At 34.5% G+C, this 21,400-nt stretch overlaps 1 protein-coding gene across 13 annotated transcripts in view; it reads right to left on the bottom strand.

The window, feature by feature from the left end:
* AKAP9 (A-kinase anchoring protein 9) overlaps window positions 1-21,400 on the bottom strand; it is a 145,547-nt gene that overhangs the window by 104,499 nt on the left and 19,648 nt on the right. For 12 of the 13 annotated variants that reach the window (XM_027102407.1, XM_027102410.1, XM_027102405.1 and 9 more), the window contains exons 2-7: window positions 18,575-18,829; window positions 10,767-10,811; window positions 4,824-4,877; window positions 4,286-4,456; window positions 3,342-3,497; window positions 2,503-2,700 (exon numbers count right to left, since the gene is read on the bottom strand). In XM_027102407.1, the coding sequence (XP_026958208.1) occupies window positions 2,503-2,700; window positions 3,342-3,497; window positions 4,286-4,456; window positions 4,824-4,877; window positions 10,767-10,811; window positions 18,575-18,829 (879 nt within the window). The remainder of the gene's footprint in view (window positions 1-2,502; window positions 2,701-3,341; window positions 3,498-4,285; window positions 4,457-4,823; window positions 4,878-10,766; window positions 10,812-18,574; window positions 18,830-21,400) is intronic. The other variant, XM_027102408.1, reaches the window with a different exon arrangement.

Genomic DNA, 21,400 nt, shown 5'->3' with positions numbered 1-21,400 from the left:
TTTCTACTCTTACCTCCTGGAAAGACTCATTTCCAAAGACTATTGTTTTCTTATTAAACTACTTTTTGATGTCTATATACACTTCTAACATGTTTCAGTCTGGGTCTTTATGCATACTCCACCCTCTCTAAAATGTCCTCCCCATCTCATCATTTCAGATTCATAATTTATTCACTTATTTACCAAATTAGTATTGAGTAGCTGCTATGTGCCATATATTACACCAATTAGGGAGAAAACAAAGTACAATTAAAAGGGGATTGTTCCAATATACAGACTTACCTCAAATATCACCTTCCAGCTAAAGCCTACCCTGAATCACTTCCCTTATGAAGCCAGACTTACTAAGAATTTTCAAAACACTTTTTAACCATACTTAGCCTTGTTTTGTGGTGTCTTGCATACATGCCTACTAAACCATGAGTTCCAGTGAAGAAAAAAGCACATTTAAACATCATTATCTCTTCCAAGAGCATGATGCAAAACAAGTGTTCTGTAAACATCTACAAAATGATTTTTAAATTACCTTGGTTGTAAAGCATGTCCATTTCATAATTTCAATATCTTAATATTGTACATTTCCTATTTTCCTTAGAGACAGTCTCTGGAATCATACTACCTAGATTTGAAATCTGGCTCTACCAATTTATTACCTGTATATCTGGGCAATTTACTTCATCTTGCTTTGCTCTGATGTCCTCATCTGTAAAATGGGGGTGACAATGGTATCTCTACCTCATAAGGTTGGTGTGATGATTCAATGAGTTAGTATGTGTATGATGCTTTGAATATTGCCTGGTAGCAAGTAAACAAAAATAAATGCTACCTAATACTTTTATTATTATCCAAACAATAGTCTTGTTTTGACAATTTCTCAACATCTTGCAGAAGAACCTCCTAAGTTTATAGAAAATACTGTATTGTATGTATAGTCTGCACTCATTATTCAAAGATTTCATATCTGTGAATTTGCTTACTTGCTTAAATTTATATATAACCCTGAGATCAATACTCACAGTCATTTGCAAAAGTGCACAGAGTGGTAAAAAATTTGAGTTGCTGGGACTTTCCTGGTGGTGCAGTGGTTAAGAATCCGTCTGCCAACGCAGGGGACACAGCTTCAAGCCCTGGTCCGGAAGATCCCATGTGCCGCAGAACAACTAAGCCTGTGCGCCATAACTACTGAGCCTGCGCTCTAGAGCCTGCGAGCCACAACTACTGAGCCCACGTGCCTAGAGCCCATGCTCCACATCAAGAGAAGCCACCGCAATGAGAAGCCACACACCACAACAAAGAGTAGCCCCTGCTCGCCACAACTAGAGAAAGCCCATGCACAGCAACAAAGACCCAAAGCAGCCAAAAATAAATAATTAAAAAAATTGAGTTTCATGGCACGCATGATTCCAACTGGCATCAAGCAAGGTGAGCACACTGCTTTTTTGTTTAAGCTCTCATATGGAGAGGACAAGGATGGAGACCATGAGAATGGAGATGGTAGGGGGTAGCAGAGCATACTGCAAGAAATTCTGGCTCTGGGTCAGTCCAATAGGGTTGGAATCCCGATTCTGGCAACTACTTGGGGGGAAGGCACCCTTAGGCAAGTCAGTTAACACTTCTAACCCTCATTTCTCTTTTGAAAACTAAACAAAATATAATCTACCAGGATGTTTTCTTAGGATTTAATATTATAATCTATATGATATGCACAACACTGTAAATGAAATATACTTCAATAAAATTAAAAAATAAAATATAGTGGAAAGAGCAAAAAAAAATCTATATGATATGTATGTGTGTGTGCATGTACGTATGTGCATATATATCCCCTGGGAGCACTGAATAAGTGTTCCAGGCAACTTTATAACACATAACTATCATGAATAAAGAGAATCTGTATTTTTAAAATCCATGAAACTTCATTTTGCCATGAAAATATTTTCAGAATTTCATAACCATGGCTAAAATGAGTAGAAACATCTCTAGATGTAAAAGAAAAAAACGATAGAAGTTCTGGTTATAAATGTAGATTCTCCGGAGAACTCAATTTAACATAGGCCGATCACTTTCAAAGAACTCAGTAATGAGTATTATCCTTCCCCCACCCCAAATATTTATTTATTTATTTAGGCTGCGCCAAGTCTTAGTTGCGGCACTCGAGATCTTCGTTGCGGCATGTTTAGCTGCGGCATGTTTAGCTGCGGCATGTGGGCTCTCAGTTGCGGCATGCATGTGGGACCTAGATCAAACGTGGGCCGCCTGCATTGGGAGCGTGGATTCTTACCCGCTGGACCACCAGGGAAGTCCCAATGAGTATAATCTTAAAACCTATTACTGGAAGACTCCCAACTGCTTTTGAAATAAATTATTTTACATGCTTAAAGAACTTTTCTTAATTATGAAACTTTCTGATTCATGTGTGTAACAAAAAGATAAACACTAGGATGAAAAACTTTAAAATTAATTGTAAAGCTGATGCACATTGGCTGACTTCCTTAAACATACCATTTCATATGCTCTAATTTTCTCTTGCAAGAAACTAATTTGCATTTTGAAGTCTTCTTTCTTTTTGTGATAATCTTCTAACAGATGGTCTTGTTCTTCCAGCTGTTGCTGATGAGTGAGGATCTGTTGTTTGGCTTGTAGTAAATCTGCAGCTGTGCTACTATGAGTGCTGTTTCTCAGAGTTTCACTAGCCTGTAACTTGAAAATAGAAAGAAACCCCAAAGTATTAAATTCTTCAGTGAGTACACTACGGAAGAGACATTCTTTGGGGGGTGTTACTCGGCTCATAGTTGCTCTCTGGGAACTGTACTGGATTCACAGGCTTGAGACCCCAGCAAACATGCTGCCATAGCTGATCAGATGAGTATGATTACATTACCTAAGCTGATAAATTCCTCCCTTATCTAAAATTATTTTCTGTTACTTGTCAACAGAAACCTTAATTAATACAATCAGATTCCTATGGCTCTAATTAAAGGTAAGTGGAATATATTCAGTCTAGTGACCATTTCAGAACCTAACTAAAATGAAATCATACCAGGGTTGACAAAGGTTGGATGTTAACTACAGGTTAATTTCTGCAAAAATCCACCTTATCGGACTTACAAGATTTTAAAATACAGATGAGGAAGAAGTACAAAGAAAATAATAGCACAAAACCACTCAAGGAGTATGAATTAAATTCCTGGTTAACATAACAAGTATTTACTAGTTTTTTCAAAATAATACATAATAAGCAAATGGCTTTTAAATATTTATTTGTTCTGGAAAATATAAGAAAAATTTTTAAAATTCGTTCCTAAAAATTTAATAAATTTTGTTCTATTAGTAATACTTACATGCTGGAATTGAATCTGTAATTTTTGACTCTGTTCTGTCAACTCTAAAAATTCTCTCATTGTCTCATCCTTTTCTCTTCTCGCTTGTTGTAAATTAGCAGTGAGTTGGGTTATGATGCCATCTCTCTGTTTAATGGCAGCTTCAAATTCTTGCAACTAAAAAACATCAGTGAAAATTAAATGTGCTATATTTAATTTTTAACAAAATTAAGTATTAGTACAGCTAACTTCTTCAAAAATACGATATTCAAAATGCATTGGCAGAATTATCACAATCTGTAAGCATATTTGAAAGCTATTATCTTGCGGGAATTAGTTTTACTTCCAAATCAACTTTTAAAAAACCATCTGAACTAGGGAACAAAATACATTAGATTTGACTTATCCATATATCTACTTCTAGAAGGACAAGTGTCTTTATATTTAGGGATGCTCCAATGTTTGTAGGCATTACCATCATAGGCATGTTTAAGCCTTACTTGTTTCTAAAGAAGATGAAACTGAAATATATTCTGTCATCCTTATCAATGTCTTATTTCACCTTGTTTTCATAACTGACTGCCACAAACAACAGATGTTACTTTAACCACAAGAAGTTACTTACAAAGACTGGCTGACATTTTTAATGAGTTTAAGTCAATATACTGACTGATGTGGTATGCAACATAATTTTCTCTCAGGCTGCTTACAAAAACATCTATCCCTACTGAAGTGATGTCAGTCTAGCTATCTCATAAAGTTAAAAAAAAGATCTCATTATATTAGCCTTGTTAATGGACTAGTTTTAAGCGATGTTGTTTATGATATGTATAAGGACAAATATTATGAGGTGACTTGAAGTTACCATTTTAAAAAACCCATCTTTAAAGAATGTACCTATACTATCATTCAAATTTCCTATTTTTGTTTTGTAACAAACCAAAAGCCACATAAGGTAAACACACCTGCTTCAGTCCTTCAGTCCCACAGGTGGCCCTCATTTCTTCTAGTTCTCTGTTTAGCTCTTCAATCTCATGTTGTTTCCCAGCCAATTCATTTTCCATCATCTCTAGGTGGGTCTGATTGTACTGTGCTCCATGTTCAGAATAAGAATCATCAACAACAAATTCTTCTTCCTAAACCAATCCAGATTTTTAATAATTCAGTACTAGCAACATTCCCTCAGGAAAAGGGATTCAAAATCTGAATCCTACAGCAAAGTCTAATTTTAAACATCACTCATCACCTGAGAGTTTACTGGCATGACAACCTACTTTGTTGCTAATGTGATATATATACCTCAAGAGCAAAAACAAGATATCTGCAAATTCAGTTACAATTGAGTTTTATACCAAAAGGTGGATAATTTTGTTTTGTTACACATTAAAAGCATTTAGAAATCACACAATGAAAGAAGTACATACAGGGAAAAGCTTTGTTAGTAACCAAATGGTTTTAAATAGAATAAAACATTAGTATAATGAGTAGTTTTAAATACTGTACCCTTAATAAATTTGTAGGCTTTCCTGTTCTCGCCACAAAACTGCAACCATTTACCTGTATAAAAACAATTTCCTGAAATATTATGGTTTTAGAATTTTATTTAAAGCTAACAATTATATTTGTGCTAACTGTACTCACGCTTTTCTTATGCCTAAGGAAAATGCCTCATTGGCAAAAACAGATATAGTGATTAAATTTAAACATCTAAAAGACATTATGACCATTTCAAATGCCAAAGAATTCCTCATACATTTGAGTGCTTACAATGCAAAAGACACTGTGCTATACATTTTCATTTAAGTGAATTAAGGTTCTAAGTACAGTTTCTCTTTTGTCTTCAGAAGAATAACTATAAACCTCTAGTTACAAGATCCTCCTCTACAAAACACTGCCTTAAAATCATTTAAATAATTGTTTTTTGATTAAGCCCTATTCATTTTAAAGTAAAACTGTTTACTGATGTAAATCTATTGAAGGTTGGCAAGCAGGTGAAGAAGTAGGAGGAGATGTCAAGAGCTGAGGAAAACTCCTCAAGAACTTTCCCCTGAGGGTACTATGATAGCCATGCCAACTCTGACAGATGTGGAGATTTTCCAGAATACAGATGTCTCTATCACAGATATTTTGTGGTAGGACGCAGGAGGTTGGCAGAATATGTCTCTGGGGTTGACCTGGTGGGAGATTAATTTCAGATCAATTAATCTACTCAATAATACCTTCCTTCCCCCTAACAGCAAACAAGTGAATTTCATTCCTGTTTATGTTTAATTTCTCACAATTCTGTTAACAGAATCCAAGATAATGAAGTTTTTACTGTTGAAATACACAGAATAGAATAACTTAGAATTAGGATTAGGTTGATATGGATCACACCACTTTAAAAAGTGAAGATCCTAATTAAGAGTTCTTTCCAGAGTTTGATTCCTTTTTTTTCCCCCAAGGATAATTTCAAAAATCAAAGCTTAAAGTTAAAAAAAATTTTCACCTTTATGGCAACACATTATTAGAATTTGTGAAAACTATTAAAACACAGCAATACTAACTCTATTAAGATTATTAATAAAGTCACTTGCAATAACTTTCAAATTAAATTCTAAATTTCAATTAGCTTTTCTTTTTTTTTTTTCCAATTAGCTTTTCTTGATTTTGAAATGAAGCACTTTGATAAACATCTACTAAACTTCTCCTTTAGGGTAACAGTATAATGAAATGGATTTTATGAATATTTTCAAATATCATATTAAACAAAGGATATTCCTTTAAGTAGTGATGATATCACTTACATAAATTAGTTATCTATTTATAATAATTGAATCTAACACATTAAATAGCCAACATTCAGCTTAACTTTTCTCTAAGTTGAGCACATTTTACACTTGAGCAAGTCATATGTATTGGCTTCTTAAAATACTACATGACTGTTTTCAAAACTTAATTGTTATTATAATAAATATTAAAATCTTGTCAATATTAACAGATCTTAAAAATTTAATATCATGTAAATAGGTAATAAGAGATTATACACCAGAACTAAACTATATTTCAAAGTTAGAAAAGAAACACTCAACAGATTAGGATCATTAATAGTTAGCAATAAATGATTATATTTTTTAATCTAGATAATTACTTCACTGATACCTAACAGGTAGAGCATTTATCTCATCTTCTTACACTAGCGTTTTAACACAATACTTGATAAACCATAATATGAAGGCACATTAATAGCTTGAAACATGAAGATTAGATGAACAGACTCCTCCAACTGAAGAAACCTTAACTTTACTTAATATTGTTCTTTACTGTGGCATTTTTCAAAGTCATTTAACCTTTAGACTATACTAATATAGTCTTTTTGAATTCATAATTTACTCAATCTGTGTAGACAACTTGAAGATTTGGGAAAGTACAAATAAGGTACATTCTAAATTTTAAAATGTTCTCTAGAGTAAGTATCATTTCCTAAAAATACTGCTATTCAGAAAGAATCAGAGGAAAGATGACTCTTATTTTAAAAATCATAAAATGTTCTTCACACAAAAACTTTTCCTTTCAGTGGACATCAGTTCAAAAACACAGAAGAACAACTCACTATTTATGATTAACACCTTATCCGTATTATACTTAATTTGGCAGTATGTACAAAAATATTAATAATGGATGTTTTAATAAAAAATAAGAAGAATCTAATAGTTCATAAAGTTCATAAAAATTATAGGAGTTCAGTGTGCCTAGCTGACTCCTGGAATTAGAGCCAAGAAACTAATGAAGTTAAGATCATTCATTCAAAGTCAAAGTTAAGTATCAAGCACCATGTTGTATACCTTCAATATATAAGCTGAGACAGGGAGGGAGAAAATGAAAATAAGGTGAAGTTAAAAAGAAGAAAGAAAGAAACCCAAGTCAAAGTTGAAAAGCTAAGTTTACGTTACTTAATGGCTGGCTATAGGCTATGTCTCCAACTCCAGCCAGTCACTTCATAAATGTCGTGAGTCCTGTAAGTGACTTGGTTAAGAAGTTCTGAATAATCAGTTGAAGTCCATAAAAAGACTGTATGCCCTATTATCATTTCATCTTTCTATACATAGCAAAGCATATTTATTTACTTGTCTTAACTCTGTATGTTGCCTGTAGCATTTCCAACTTTCCCCAAATAACACTGCTCTAATGGTATCGATAAAAATATTTTATGTAAATATGGTATTTTAGATATGAAATGTCCCTTCACCAAGAACTGAAAAGATTATGTATAATTTAAATTAACTCGTAAGAAGTATATTTTTTATTTAGTCTGATTTCTCTAGTATACATAATTGGATATATTTTTATACAGAACAGATCTTCGGGAGATCACAGGATAAAATTATCTGACTAATCCTTTCTAGACCTGAATCCATTTTTTAATCCAAGGGGTATACTAGCCACAGAAGTCAAGAACATTAAGCACATACCGTATCTATCAAAATAAAATTTCTAAACTAATTGCTAATTAAACATAGAATCAGAATCTGAAATCCTTCTGAGAATAAATTGTTGAAAGAATTCTCATCACTCATTTGTTTCATATAAACTTAGTGTGAAGAAAAGCATACATCTAGTGAAGCACAGTAAAAAAAAACCACAAGCTTTGCTGATCGTTTTTTATATATCAAACATCATACTAAAATTACCAAATAACCCTCAAAACTACCCTGTGATATAGATATTATTTCCCCCATTTTACAGGTAAGGAAACTGTATTTCAGTGTTTAAGTGATGTGTCCAAATTCATCCTGCTCAGAGGTGAATAAGCTGAAATTTGAAAATAGGACTTTCTGGCTCCAAAGCCCCTTCTCTTTTACATCCCTTTATTTCCCTATGTACCAGAAAAATGACAGTGATATTTAGACAAAATACAAGATAATTATGTGTCTTATGATTAAAACCATGTAATTTTGAAATTTTAAGAATATTCAATTGCAAACCAGAGCAGCCAAGACTGTTATACTTCATAAATCTGTTATTTGTAGTGAAGTTATATGTGTTGCCTAGAAAGGAATTTCATTTTAGAGGTCCCTTAAGAGTTCTAATATGAAGAGTATTACAGTGTGAGATTTACTCCTTGTTTATTTTTTTATTTTTATTGAAATATAGTTGACTTAGCATGTTGTGTATTCTTTGGTTTATAAATTTGACCTACTGAAGATTTTTCTGCCTCCTAAGACTGTGAATATGGCTTAGAAGTCCCCTGAAATTCTAGCTCAGTCAAACCAGTCCAATGTCATTAAATCAAGTAGGTAAAGACCCAAAACTAGTCCAGAGTATCATGGATTGAAGCAGTACCCATTTTAGCAATCTTCATGAGACATCATCAAATATTTCACAGACTATCAATTTTATACTATTTTCTATACACATAGTAAAATATGTAAATTTCTCAAAGTATAATCCATTATGAATCTAGGCCCAAAATGGATAATATTAGAAGGATTATGATTCAAATCTGGTCAAATCTGTCAAAGGTTATTTCATAACTATCTTTCAACGTAACCTTCAAAATCACTAATTTTTTCAACTTACAAATCAGCTAATCAATTGAATTTTTGTGACCACTGTTAGAAAGAGAAAGTATCAGAGGACTGGTCACATAGTAAAGTATCTTCTCCTGAAAGTTTGGTTTAAAAAAATATGTATGTATGAATACCTATATATTACTCATGTGCACAATTATTCATGTATACAACTATACACATATATGTAATACATATGTAAATATATAAAATTACATACACACATATATATAAAATATATTTCTTATTGTTAAATCATGGACAACATGCTTTGTTTTTTAATTCGTATTACTCTTTTTTTAAAAAAATAAATTTATTTGTTTATTTATTTTTGGCTGCATTGCGTCTTCACTGCTGCGCACAGGCTTCCTCTAGTTGCAGCACGTGGGCTTCTCATTGCGGTGGCTTCTCTTTGTGGCACAGTATGGGCTCTAGGCACGTGGGCTTCAGTAGTTGTGGCATGCGGGCTCAGTAGTTGTGGCTCGCGGGCTCTAGAGCACAGGCTCAGTAGTTGTGGCGCATGGGCTTAGTTGCTCCATGACATGTGGGATCTTCCCAGACATGGGCTTGAACCCGTGTGCATTGTCAGGACAGCTTCTTAACCACTGAACCACCAAGGAAGACCTGGACCACATGCTTTAACTTTTATCTGTAGGACTTATATTTAAAATTATTTGTACCTCATTTTGAAACACATCATATTTACTAGGTATCACAATAAAAATTTAAAATATAAATTTTAACCAAATTTCATAGGCATGTATTAGACGGTCTGATCTGTAGCCACTTGGATTATAAAAAAAATTCACTTTGGTATAAAGAAAAAAAAATGCATTTGTGGAATCCTGGGCTGCCCAAAAGTCACCAGTAGTTCAAATGCCAAACCATCTTAAATTTCAATCAAAAAAGACAAGCTCTAAGAATTAAAGTATTATGGAAGAGAAAAGCAATGTTTTCATATCTAAGCCCCAAATTTAAAGTCACAAGTGCAGATTCTCTGAATTGCAAGCTGTAATTTTAAACTGAGATACTTCCCATAAAGGCAAATTTATGTAGCCTAAACTGGGAACTAATTTATTTATTTAACGTTGGTTAATTATTTCCCTGACCAGATCACTAATAAGTATATTCCCAGCTTTTAAACACATTAAACTTTTGAAGTGTAAAAGTTTTCACTCCCATTAGCAATCCAAAACAGTAATAAGTTCATTTAAGTACATGAAGCTTTTTTTTCTTTCCTAATAGACACCTACAATAAATCAAAACTTATAGAATACACTGAATTGTTGAACCATTCAAAGTAAAGTTTTCCATGTCCTCAAATACTGGACCAAAAAAAATGACAATCATATCTAAAAGAATAAAAAAAAGATAAAATGACATACACTTATTAACACAAAAAGAAGGTATTTCCAAAAGTGTCCAATGCCCACGTTAGCTTTTATCACCTAAATTAAAAATCACTACTGCAACATTAATTTCAATAAATGAATTTATGTAATTAACTAGAATTCAAGCAGTTGTAAAAAGCATTACACAAAATATAATACCCTATAATATGAAATGTTTACTGTGTTAAATATGGACATCTTATATCATGTATCCTAGAAACCCAATTTCAAACACTTTCCTAGAAACTAAAACAAGGCCTCAATCTAATTAAGGACCAACTTATTCAAACAGATTTAAGACTTTAGTTAATAATCTGAAAAAAAGATATGTCAGAAAAATATAAACTTCAGGTTTTCTAGGTCATTTACATTACATCATACTGTGCTATATTCTTATTATATTTATAAAAACATAAAGCATGTGAGTTGCAAGTAATAAAGTACTAATAATCAACAGTAATTTCAAAAATATATGAAATGTCAATCACAGTGTTACTTATCCTTACCTCTGAACTATAGTCATCTGCTGTGGTTGAAATTTCACTTTCCGGCTAAAACAGAAAGTAAAAACTGATTATATTAAAGCCCTTCTACTGCGTCCCCTCTCCAAATATTGTACTTTATTAGCCCATTATTATTGGTAACTTATGATAGAAAACTCAAAAAATATTACTAAAAAACAGGCAAAAAATTATTAAAATTCTTTTAAAATTCCACTCTGATTATGAATCACAATGGCTAAATAACACATCTAAAATTTATCACTAGGCAGTTTTCTAACTATAAAAGTATCAAGAAGTACTTTCACACAGGGTCTTTTATACACTACAAATCATTTGTAAGACAAAAGCACCAAAAAAGATATCATCCCTCTAATTCTTACATCTCTTTTAAATAAAATAAAGTCTTAAACTGTTACTCCAAAAAGTTCAATTTCTTTAAAATGAAGAATCATCAAATTTTGGTGCTAGAAAAGTAGCAACAACTTGAAGAAAATTACCAACCTCTGTTGTTATTAACACTGTTGCAGCTTACAAAAAACTTTCAAAGACATTCTTGCTTCATCCTTACATCCCTGGGATTTGGGTATGAAGTGAGTGGCTTTTCTAAGCTTCCCTCAGCTTAGAAGTACTAGGAAGAGTCAAAGAGGAAACCTAAATTTTCACTGCTTTCACTGTTCACATGCTCTCATCAAATCTAAGAATCTAATTTTACAAGTGAAAAAAGAGACCCAGATAATTCATTTTTTCACTCAACAAATATGAATGATATATGAACCCAATATAGAAGCAACTACATAAAACAAATACTAACGGACATAAAGGGAGAAACTGATGGAAATATAATAATAATAGGAGACTTTAACACCCCTCTGACATCAATGGACAGATCTTCCAGACAGAAAATCAATAAAGCAACAGAGATCGTAAATGACACAATAGAACAGTTAGACTTAATTGATATTTTCAGGACATTACATCCCCCCAAAACAGACTACATTCTTTTCAAGCACACACGGAATATTCTCTGGGATAGACCACATACTAGGACACATGATGAGCCTAAACAAATTTAAAAGAATAGAAATTATTTCAAGCATCTTTTTTGATCACAACAGCATGAAAGTAGAAATCAACTGCAGAGAGAAAAATGAGAAAAAATGATTACAGGGAAACTAAACAATATGCTACTAAAAAACTAATGGCTCAACAATGAAATTTAAAAAATACCTTGAGACAAATGACAATGAAAACACAACCATACAAAAGCTATGAAATGCAGCAAAAGCAGTCCTAAGAGGGAAGTTCATAGTGACACAGGACTTGCTCAAAAAACAAGAAATTTCTCAAATCAACAACATAACCTACCACCTAAAAGAATTAGAAGAAGAAGGAAAAGCAAAACCTAAAGTCAGCAGAAGGAAGGAAATAATAAAGATCAGAGAGGAAATAAATAAAACAGAAATTTAAAAAACATTAGAGGACTTCCCTGGTGGCGCAGTGGTTGAGAGTCTGCCTGCCGATGCAGGGGATACGGGTTCGTGCCCCGGTCCGGGAAGATCCCACACGCTGCGGAGGGGCTGGGCCCGTCGGCTATGGCCGCTGAGCCTGTGCGTGTGGAGCCTGTGCTCCGCAATGGGAGAGGCTACAACAGTGAGAGGCCTGCATACACCCCCCCAAATAAAATAAAATAAAACAAAATAAAACATAGAAATAATCACCAAATAAAAATCACCAAATCAAATAAAAACCAAGAGCTGGTGTTTTGAAAGGAAAAAATCGACAAACCTCTGGCAGGGATCACCAAGAAGAAAAGAGGACTAAAATAAAATAAGAAATGAAAGAGGAGAAATAACAACCAATACCACAGAAATACAAAAATCCATAAGAGAATACTATGAACAATTATGTGCCAACAAGTTGGACAACCTAGAAGAAATGGACCAGTTTCTAGAAACATACAGCCCACCAAAACTGAATCAAGAAGAAATAGAGAATTTGAACAGACTGATCACTAGAAGTGAAACAGAATCTGTAATTTTAAAAAACTCCCTTCAAACAAAAGTCCAGAACTGGATGGCTTCACTGGGAGATTACTAAACATACAAAGAAGAACTTATATCAATCCTACTCAAATTCTTCCAAAAGATTAAAGGGGAGGGAAAACTCCCAAAGTCATTGTATGAAGCCACTATCACCTTGATACCCAAACCAGACAAAGATACCACAAAAAAAGAAAATTACCATACAATATTTTTGATGAATATAGATGTGAAAATCCTCCACAAAATATTAGCAAACCAAATCCACCAACACATTAAAAAGGATCATACGGGCTTCCCTGGTGGTGCAGTGGTTGAGAGTCGGCCTGCTGATGCAGGGGACACGGGTTCGTGCCCCGGTCCGGGAAGATCCCACATGCCGTGGAGCGGCTGGGCCCGTGAGCAATGGTCGCTGAGCCTGTGCGTCCGGAGCCTGTGCTCCGCAACAGGAGAGGTCACACAGTGAGAGGCCCGCGTACCACAAAACAAACAAACAAACAAAAGGATCATACACCATGATTAAGCTGGATTCATCTGAGGTTTACAAGGATGGTTCAACATATGCAAATCAATCAATGTGATACACGACATCAACAGAAGAAAAGACAAAAACCACGTGATCATCTCAATAGATGCAGAAAAAGCATTTGATAAAATTCAACATCCATTCTTTTTTAAGAATTAAAAAAATTTTTATTTTATATTGGAGTATAGTTGATTAACAATGTTGTGTTAGTTTCAGGTGTACAGCAAAGTGATTCAGTTATACATACACATGTATCTATTCTTTTTCAAGTTCTTTTCCCATTTAGGTTATTACAGACTACTAAACAGAATTTGCTGTGCTATACAGTAGCTCCTTGTTGGTTATCTTATTTTATTACCATTCCACTTTTGTGTTCATGTTATTGAATACAATTAAACATAATGTTTACATCTATAAAATTATCCTGTGTATACACATAAAGAAACATTAAAAAATTCTAATAGGGTTATATATTTTAAATACAGCAGTGTGTACATGTTAATCTCAAGCTCCCAATCTATCCCCCCCCACCCTTCCCCCTGGTAACCATAAATTCATTCTCTAAGTCTGTGAGTCTGTTTCTGTTTTGTAAATAAGTTCATTTGTATCATTTTTTTAGATTCCACATATAAACAATATCATATGATATTTGTCTTTCTCTGTCTGACTTACTTCACTCTGTATGAAAGACTCTAGGTCCATCCATCATTCTTCTTAATGGCTGAGTAATATTCCATTGTATATATATGTACCACATCTTCTTTATCCATTCAGCTGTCAATGGATATTTAGACTGTTTCCATGTCTTAGCTATTGTAAACAGCACTGCAATGAACACTGGGGTGCATGTATCCTTTTGAACCATGGTTTTCTCCAGATACATGCTCAGGAGTGGGATTACTGGATCATATGTTAGCTCTATTTTTAGTTTTTTAAGGAACCTCCATACTGTTCTTCATAGTGGCTATACCAATTTATATTCCCACCAGTATAGGAGGGTTCCCTTTTCTCCACACCCTCTCCAGCATTTATTGTTTGTAGACTTTGTAATGATGGCCATTCTGACTGGTGTGAGGTGGTATCTCATTGTAGTTTTGATTTGCATTTCTCTAATAATTAGCGATGATGAGCATCTTTTCATGTGCCTCTTGGCCATCTGTATATCTTCTTTGATGAAATGCCTATATAGGTCTCCTGCCCATTTTTTGATTGGGTTGTTTGTTTTTCTGATATTAAGCCATATGAGCTGTTTGTAAGTTTTGGAGATTAATCCATTGTCAGTCACATCACTTGCAAATATTTTCTCCTATTCTGTGCATTGTCTTTTCGTTTTGTTGACGGTTTCCTTTGCTGTGCAAAAGCTTTTGGGTTTAATTAGGTGTTTTTTTTCTTTTTATTTCCATTAGTCTGGGAGACAGATCGAAAAAGATATTGCTGCAATTTATGCCAAAGAGTGTTCTGCGTATGTTTTCCTCTAAGAGTTTTATAGTATCTGGTCTTATGTTTAGGTCTTTAATCCATTTTGAGTTTATTTTTGTGAAATATCCATTCATGATAAAAACTCTTACTAAAGTTGGTATAGAGGGAACATACCTCAACATAATAAAAGTTATTTATCACAAACTCACAGCCAACATAATACTCATATGATTACCATATGTTCCAGCAATTCCACTCCTGGGCATGTATCTGGAGAAAACTCTAATTGGAAAGGATACGTGCACCCCAATGTTCAAAGCAGTACTATTTACAATAGCTAAGACACAGAAACAACCTAAGTGTCCATCGACAGATGAATGGATAAAGAAGATGTGATATATATATATATATAAAATGGAGTATTACTCAGCCATAAAAAAAGAAATAATGCCATTTGCAGCAACATGCATGGACTTAGAGATTATCATAGTAAGTGAAGTAAGTCAAACAGAGAAAGACAAACATCATATGATATAACTTACATGTGGAATCTAAAAAAAATGACACAAATGAACTTATTTACAAAACAGAAACAAACTCACAGACATAGAAAACAAACTTATGGTTACCAAAGAGGAAAGGCAGGGAGTGATAAATTAGAACTTTGGGATTAGCAGATACAATCTACTATATATAAAATAGATAAACAACAAGATCCTACTGTATAGCACATGGAACTATATTCTATATCTCGTAATAAACCCTTGTAATAATGGAAAAGAATCTGAATAAGTACATATACATATATATGGATGCATATATATACAAAAGTATATGTACATATACTTATAACTGAATCACTTTGCTGTACACCAGAAACTAACACAACATTGTAAATCGACTATATTTCAATTTAAAAACATTAAAAATTTTTTAAAAAGCTGATTCATGGGCCCCACCCAGACCTGCTGAATCAGAATCTACATTTTAAAAAAGATCCCACATGTGATCTGTATATACATGGAAGTCTGAGAAGTATTCCTCCAAAATGGAGAAAGATAATAAAGTACCTGTCCAATGAGCCCCCAAAACTTAACAGAAACAAAAAACAAAAAAATCCCAACCAAACAAACAAAAAAAGCAAAAACCGAAAAAAAAACCAAACAGGAAGCATCACTGTCTCCTTTCTCATCTATACTTATGGGAATTTTATTCAGCACTCAAGATCAAGTTCCAAGTCAACCTCCTCTCTGATGTAGTTATGATGCCAGGAACAGAAATAAGCTTACTCCTATTCTAAAATCCTGTAGCAGTGGTTCCTAACTTATGTGGCCCTCTTTTAAATCTAAAACACTTTCATGGGACTTCCCAGGTGGTCCAGTGGTTAAGAATCCACCTGCCAATGCAGGGGACATCGGTTCGATCTCTGGTCTGGGAAGATACCACATGCCATGGGCAACTGAGCCAATGTGCTGCAATTACTGAGCTTGCACACTGCAACTACTGAAACCGGTGTGCTCTAGAGCCTGTGTGTCGCACCTACTGAGCCCACACGCTGCAACTACTGAAGTCTGCACACTCTGGGGCGCACGTGCCACAACTACTGAGCCTGCATGCTGCAACTACTGAAGCCCGTGCACCTAGAGCCTGTGCTCAGCAACAAGAGAAACCACCGCAATGAGAAGCCTGTGCACTGCAACAAAGAGTAGCCCCCACTCGCCACAACTAGAGAAAGCCTGTGTGCAGCAATGAAGACCCAGCGCGGCCAAAAAAAAAAAGCCAAAAAAAACCCACTTTCATGATGCAAGTCCTTATGGTTCACTCACTTATTTATTCTTTTAAATGGCTACTGATTAAATGCATATTGTGTACCAAGAACTGTGCTACTGAGGATAAAATGGTGAACAAGACACCCTGCACTTGAAATGCTAAAATTCCAGTGAAAGCCCAAGTATTGATTTGTTAGGCAGAAAATGAAAATAAAAACATCTTCAAATCAAATCAAGCACCATGGTTACTATATTGTATTATACAAAAGATCTAGATTTCAACAAAAAATTACAAATACAGGGCTTCCCTGGTGGCACAGTGGTTAAGAATCCACCTGCCAATGCAGGGGACACGGGTTCAAGCCCTGGTCCGGGAAGATCCCAAATGCCGTGGAGCAACTAAGCCCGTGTGCCACAACTACTGAGCCTGCACTCTAGAGCCCATGCACCACAACTACTGAAGCCCGCGTGCCTAGAGCATGTGCTATGCAACAAAAGAAGCCACCGCGATGAGAAGCCTGCACACCGCAATGAAGAGTAGCCCCTGTTCTTTGCAACTAGAGAAAGCCCACTTGCAGCAAAGAAGACCAATGCAGCCAAAAATAAATTTTTTAAAAATTACAAATACACAAAGAAAAAGGAAAGTATGGCCCATACACAAGAAAAACAGTAGTCAGTAGAAACTGTCCCTGAGGAAACATAGATATTGGACTTAATAGACAAAGATTTTAAATTAGCTATTTTTTAAAAAGTCAAATAAATGAACGAAATAATGTCTAAAAACCTAAGAAAATTATAAGAACAATGCCTCGCCAAATAGGGAATATAAAAAAAGGAAGAATTTATAAAAGAACCAAAGAGAAATTCTGGAGTTAAAAGTAAAGTAACTGAAATGTAAAATTTACTAGAGGGGCTAAACAGGAGATCTGAGGAGGAAGAAGAATCGGAGCAAACTTCAATATAGTTCAACTGAAATTATCCAGTCTGAGAAAAAGAAAAAAGAATTTAAAAAAAATGAACAGATCATCAAAGACCTGTGCAACAAACATACTAATTTAACATATGAATAAGGGAGACTCAGAAGGAGAGGAAAGGGTCAGAAAGAATATTCAAAGATATGATGGCTGAAAACTTCCCAAAGTTGATGAAAAACATTAATCTATGTATCCAAAATGTTCAAAAAACTCTAAGAAGGAAAAACTCAGATCCACTTTTATGATGAATAGCAAATCTCTATGATATTTCTGACTCTTGACTAAAGCTCAAATCCCTATATATCTAAATCCTATTTCCACCTAAATATGCCAGGGCACAATCCAAATGATAATTTTTTGCCTTGTACAACACTCTTCCTCCTAAGCATCCCATTGTTCTCTACTCCTGGTCTTGGTAGCTCCACCATCCCACCACCACCCAATCCACTCTTAACTTGTCCCTCATCTCCTTATTCTTGAAATTTCCATCATTAACGGGAGGAAGAAAATTAGCAATTATTGCGGAAAACTTTCTATGGGCCAGGTACAGCCTCCCTCTGTTCACCATTACCACCATCCTATCCTGATCACTTTGAGATCCATTTAAAACTAAACTACTTAAGGTTTCCAAATCACATCACACTGTTTCATGTCTTTGAGAATGCTGATTCTTTAGCATGGAGGTTGTCTGCCCTACTTCTTTGCCTCTAGCTAACTCTAACTTACACCTCAAGACTTGGTTCTCTTCCTGGAAACTTTCCCAAATAACACACACAAGACTGATTTGGGCATTCCCCCAAATCATGGTACTTTAGGGCACCATGTGCATTGTTGCTAGCATGGCTCTAATCAAGGTACACAGCCTATCTTACATCCACCTTCCCCACCAGAGTGACTTTCAAGGATAGAGACTGTCATATTTATCTTTGTATCCTTGGTGCTCAATCTTTGGTGTAATACAGCTGCTCAGTAAGTGTTTGTTAAATCAAGCTCACAGAAATCGCATAGGGTGCTAATGAGTGTTGTCATTACAACAACTTTACACTTAGAATGCTAGTATTTAAAAATCTGGATGAATACTTACTTCAACAGAGAAGACCTGGTCATGTTTAACTATTTCTCCACTGTGTAGAGTTCTCATTATTGTGGATTCAGGAGTCACAGCTGAGCCTAATCTCTGAGAACTATTTGTGCACATCTCATCACTCTGTGACTGCTCAATATTCACAGCATGGTATGCTGACATGTCATGTTTACTACTTGAAGTTTTCCTCTTTTTCTTCTGCTTCTTAGGATTCTGCCCATCAGATTGAGCTTTCCTTTGTCGAAACTGGGCAAGCTACAGAAAAAAAAAATCATCGTTATTGTCAAAGATAATTTTTCTTTATAAGCACTAAGAAAAAAGTAGATTTGGAGTCACTTTCTTTAAAGGATCAACCCATCACTAAAATGATGACAAAATAATGGACCATGGTTACTGTGTTTAACACAAAAATGACTACTAAATTGCAAAGAAACTAGGTATTTCTGAATGAATGCTGTTCAAATGTTGAGAAGAACTAAAAATATCATGTCTAAAGAAAATATCATGTCTATTCTACCCCAGAGTTGGGTAGAATAAAAAACAGGCATTCTTATTCACTGTTCGGTAGGAGTATAATCTCTGGATATGAGATTATATGAAAACATAGGAGTTCTAAATGCATTTGCTTTGTGGAATTTCTGCAACTTCCACTTATGTATATTAGTAAATGTAATTATTTCATGCAAAAAGCTTTAGCTATACAAATGATCATTGCAGACTTGTTTATAATGGGAAAAATTATAAATATTTTCAGTATCAAACAGTAGAGCCTCCTAGCCCTTAATCATTTGCATACCATCATCAGGATTTTTGCCACATCCTAGTGTCACCTAAACTTACCAGTTACTTAATATGTTTTAACTAGTGTACTTTTCTTATTTAAATTTATTTTAAAAGGATACTGTCGGGCTTCCCTGGTGGCGCAGTGGTTGAGAGTCCGCCTGCCGATGCAGGGGACGCGGGCTCGTGCCCCGGTCCGGGAAGATCCCACATGCCGTGGAGTGGCTGGGCCCGTGAGCCATGGCCGCTGAGCCTGCACGTCTGGAGCCTGTGCTCCACAACGGGAGAGGCCACAACAGTGAGAGGCCCACATACCGCAAAAAAAAAAAAAAAAAAAAAAAAGGATACTTTCTATTCTTGGCATAAATTAAAAGTATCACTTGTCATTTTTTTAAAAACAAAAACAAAAATGAATACAATGAAAAATAAAACTGTATTATTAAAATTTTAGCTAGATATATTGCTGATGGTTCTAAGAGAAACAGGCAAGTGTTAGAGGGGTGCTAAGGATCTGTAAGTATCAGACTTTTGGCTTATAAGGAACCTGGTTAAAGAAACCTGGAAAAGTAGTAACTTTTTTTTTTTTTTTTTTTACAATACTATCCACTCTTATTTAATATTAGATCAGGATATCACCTAAAATATCTCATCACTACCTGTATCAGAAGATATGGATAACATATTTTGAGCAACACTAGATTAATTCAATTAAAATAATACTAATGCAAACCATTATTAATATTAAAAATATTAATGTAAACCATTATTAATAGTAAATGTTTATACACAACATTAGGTATAATATTGCAATGTAACCTTTTTTTTTTTTTTTTTTTTTTGCGGTATACGGGCCTCTCACTGTTGTGGCCTCTCCCGCTGCGGAGCACAGGCTCCGGACGCGCAGGCTCAGCGGCCATGGCTCACGGGCTCAGCCGCTCCGCGGCATGTGGGATCTTCCTGGACCGGGGTACGAACCCGTGTCCCCTGCATCGGCAGGCGGACTCTCAACCACTGCACCACCAGGGAAGCCCCCTGCAATATAACCTTTTTTAGTAAAAGGAAAATTAAGTGCATCTCTTTTAACAAAGATAAGGCAGGCCTCAGGCTCACAGCCTTCAACAATTATACCTATTTTAAATTTTAATAACATTATACACAGAGGCATGGATTAAATTCTGGAAGAATATAACCATAACAACTTTGGTCTGTCTCTGGATTTGGGATTACAGGTATTTTTCCTTATGCTCACTTGAAATTTCCTTTTTGGTGCATAAATTTTCCAAATTTTATATGAAGCAACTATTAACTACCAATTCCTAAATTTTATTTGAACTCAGTCATTCTGAGAGAAACAAAAGCATAAGAACAGGTGTAAGCCCTTTGTGCCTTAAAAAGAGGAAACAGAGGAAATATACGAACATATTAATATATAAATTAGACCAATTACAAAGATGGCCAGTAAATGTCTTATGATATAAAGGATTAAAGCAATCTTGATGATGTTGATATCATTAACTATCAAAATATGTGACAAATACTAGAATCTATAGAATAACATACAGCATGTTATACTTTTGTCTGCTGTAAATGAAGAAAAGTTTACAGATCTGTATTGTTTACTTAACAAATGTGTCTAATTAATAAGTCAGAAATATCTAATCACTGACCTTGCAATATAAAAATATATCACATTTAAATTTCTTCCCCAGTTCATCAGCAACTAGTCAGTTATTCTACTATCTGCTTAAGGAACAGATGCAAGACCAGTTGCCTCTATTTGTACATTATTAAGCTGCTGGAATGCATTTAAACTACTTTGGAGAGCAAATTCATTCTTAAAAATAAACCAACTGAAACACTATTATATATTATCTGTAAATAGAATCAAAAGTCTAGGGACATCATTTTAAAACGATCCCTCAGAAAGAATGCAAAAGCAAAAAAATGCTAATGACATTCTTAAGATTTAAAAATATATTCAGACAGCAGAGGATATCAGGGCAATGATGAAGATTTTGTTTAAAATTCCAACTCTGTTAGGATATA

Source organism: Aethalodelphis obliquidens, unplaced genomic scaffold, assembly GCF_003676395.1.
Source record: "Aethalodelphis obliquidens isolate GAN/ISIS:26980383/991018 unplaced genomic scaffold, ASM367639v1 scaffold5, whole genome shotgun sequence".
NCBI classification, from domain to species: Eukaryota; Metazoa; Chordata; class Mammalia; order Artiodactyla; family Delphinidae; genus Aethalodelphis; species Aethalodelphis obliquidens.
Note: the sequence above shows the minus strand (reverse complement) of the source record. Positions and strands in the feature narration are given on the sequence as shown.